The sequence below is a fragment of the Propithecus coquereli genome, unplaced genomic scaffold, assembly GCF_000956105.1.
Source record: "Propithecus coquereli isolate 6110/MARCELLA unplaced genomic scaffold, Pcoq_1.0 Scaffold107, whole genome shotgun sequence".
In the NCBI taxonomy this organism is placed as follows: domain Eukaryota; kingdom Metazoa; phylum Chordata; class Mammalia; order Primates; family Indriidae; genus Propithecus; species Propithecus coquereli.
In genome coordinates, this window is record NW_012134636.1 from 3,269,979 (window position 1) to 3,272,031 (window position 2,053).

The following is a 2,053-nucleotide window of genomic DNA, read 5'->3' on the forward strand; positions in this document are numbered from 1 at the left end:
AAGCTAAGCAGCTGCCAGGACCACATGTGAACTCACACCATAGAGTAAGTCTGATGACACATGCAGTTTCTGAACATGAGTAGGCACAATTGCTCTGACTGGAGGTGTTCTAGCGGATGCTCCTCCACTGTCACATGGGTTCTCTCTCCTTGCTGTTTTGCATCATTGGTTCTGCATTAAAGTATCAGTTGATCATAAATTGTGTGTCCATAAAGGAAAGCTGGGAAAGAAATTATCAGTGCTTTAGAAGCAAGTAACTTTATTGAGAGGAAGGTGCATACAGTTGGATGCCAGGCATCCAACAGGTGCATACAGATGGATGCCAGACAACGACAAAACTGACAGCTAATCACAGATGACTAAGGTTTTTGTTGTTTTTTTTTTTTTGAGACAGAGTCTCACTCTTGTGCTGAACAGAGTGCCATGGTATCAGCCTACCTCACAGCAACCTCAAACTCCTGGGCTCAAGTGATTCTCCTGCCTCAGCCTCCCAAGTAGCTGGGACTAGAGGTGTACATCATGACGACTGGCTAATTTTTCTATTTTTAGTAGAGATGGGGTCTTACTCTTGCTCAGGCTGGTCTCGAACTCCTGAGCTCAAGCGATCCTCCCGCCTCGGCCTTCCAGAGTGCTAGGATTACAGGCATGAGCCACCGTGCTCAGCCTGACCAAGTTGTATGATTAGAAACTTAGCCAGGTACAGATTAAGAATCTGGAGTGACGGAAATAAATGTGGAGAGGGTAAGAGTTGGGGAAGGGAAGACAAGCTGACCAAAGGTACTAAGATTCGGCTCTTGACTCTCTGACTCTTTGTATTGTATTCTTACTAACATGCCCCTCAGAGCTCCCAGCATCCTTGGTTGTTTGTGCCTCTGCCATTGCCCCTTTGTCGTTTGTGGAAAATTGAAATAAGAGTCTAGGCCTATGAGTGGTATTGGTTAAAATGTCCGGAGTCAGGGTGGGAAGGAGGTATTAAGTGAAAGAAATAGGTATGACAAAGATGTAGTGTGTACTTTGTTAGGATGGATCAAAGATATAAATTTTGACTTAAGAGTATGGATGTTATCAAATAAGTCATACATACTCATATACCTTGCTTTCCATAGAGCGGAAAGGATATTGTATGTAGGAAATATAGAGTGGTAATTGAGAAGGCTATGTCAGCTTTGATCTCTTTTCAAAGCACATCTAACAATCAGATGATAACATTTATTTCCAGAGTTTATGGCTGCTATAGTCATCCTGATGCCTATACTCAGCCATTGTCTTAGGATATTTATAAGTGATAATCTATAGGATGGATCCTGAATTTTTAAAACTAATTTACATGTTCATATGACTAATGGCTGACAGATAAAAATGGTTAACCCCACTCTTGGTTGTTAAGATCATATTTGCATTTTGTTAATGATATACAGGTTGAGTATCCCTGATCTGAAAATTTGAAATGAATATTTTTTCTTTTTGAAGGTGCTAGTACTTGGCAACAAGAGAGATCTTCCTAATGCCTTGGATGAGAAACAGCTAATTGAAAAAATGTATGTCTTAAGAATGAACAATGCTATTTTTAAAATTTGGTTCTAAATTACACTATTTTGTCCACTTGTTACATTATTCAGTAATGATCCTTAGCCATGTTTTTGGTAGAGAAATGTGGCCTACCAGAGAAGTGAATTCCTAAAATTTTAATAGTAGTATAATGATTTCTTCAGTATAGTAATAACAAGTAAAATTGAGCAATGAATGATAAGTATGACAACTGTTCTAAACACAAACTTACTCTCTTAATTCTGCTTCTTATAGGAATCTCTCTGCTATTCAGGACAGAGAAATTTGCTGCTATTCAATTTCTTGCAAAGAGAAGGATAATATAGGTAAGGAATGGTAATTTTGAAAGAAATGGGTATCATTGGAGGGAATGGCTAATGCTTCTTCCTGTTTATTTTCCCCATTTCTGATTAAATGACTTCTTTATAGGGTACTGTTGCTTTTGCCTGAAGAAAAAGAATAGGCCGGGCGAGGAGGAAGTGGGGCACTGAGAGAAGTTCAGTCT

At 39.2% G+C, this 2,053-nt stretch overlaps 1 protein-coding gene across 1 annotated transcript in view; it reads left to right on the plus strand.

Moving 5' to 3' along the window:
- The window catches only part of ARL8B (ADP-ribosylation factor-like 8B), an 84,039-nt gene that overhangs the window by 75,488 nt on the left and 6,498 nt on the right, over positions 1-2,053 (plus strand). The window contains exons 5-6 of the mRNA XM_012647051.1: positions 1,471-1,538; positions 1,804-1,874. Coding sequence (XP_012502505.1) covers positions 1,471-1,538; positions 1,804-1,874 — 139 coding nt within the window. The remainder of the gene's footprint in view (positions 1-1,470; positions 1,539-1,803; positions 1,875-2,053) is intronic.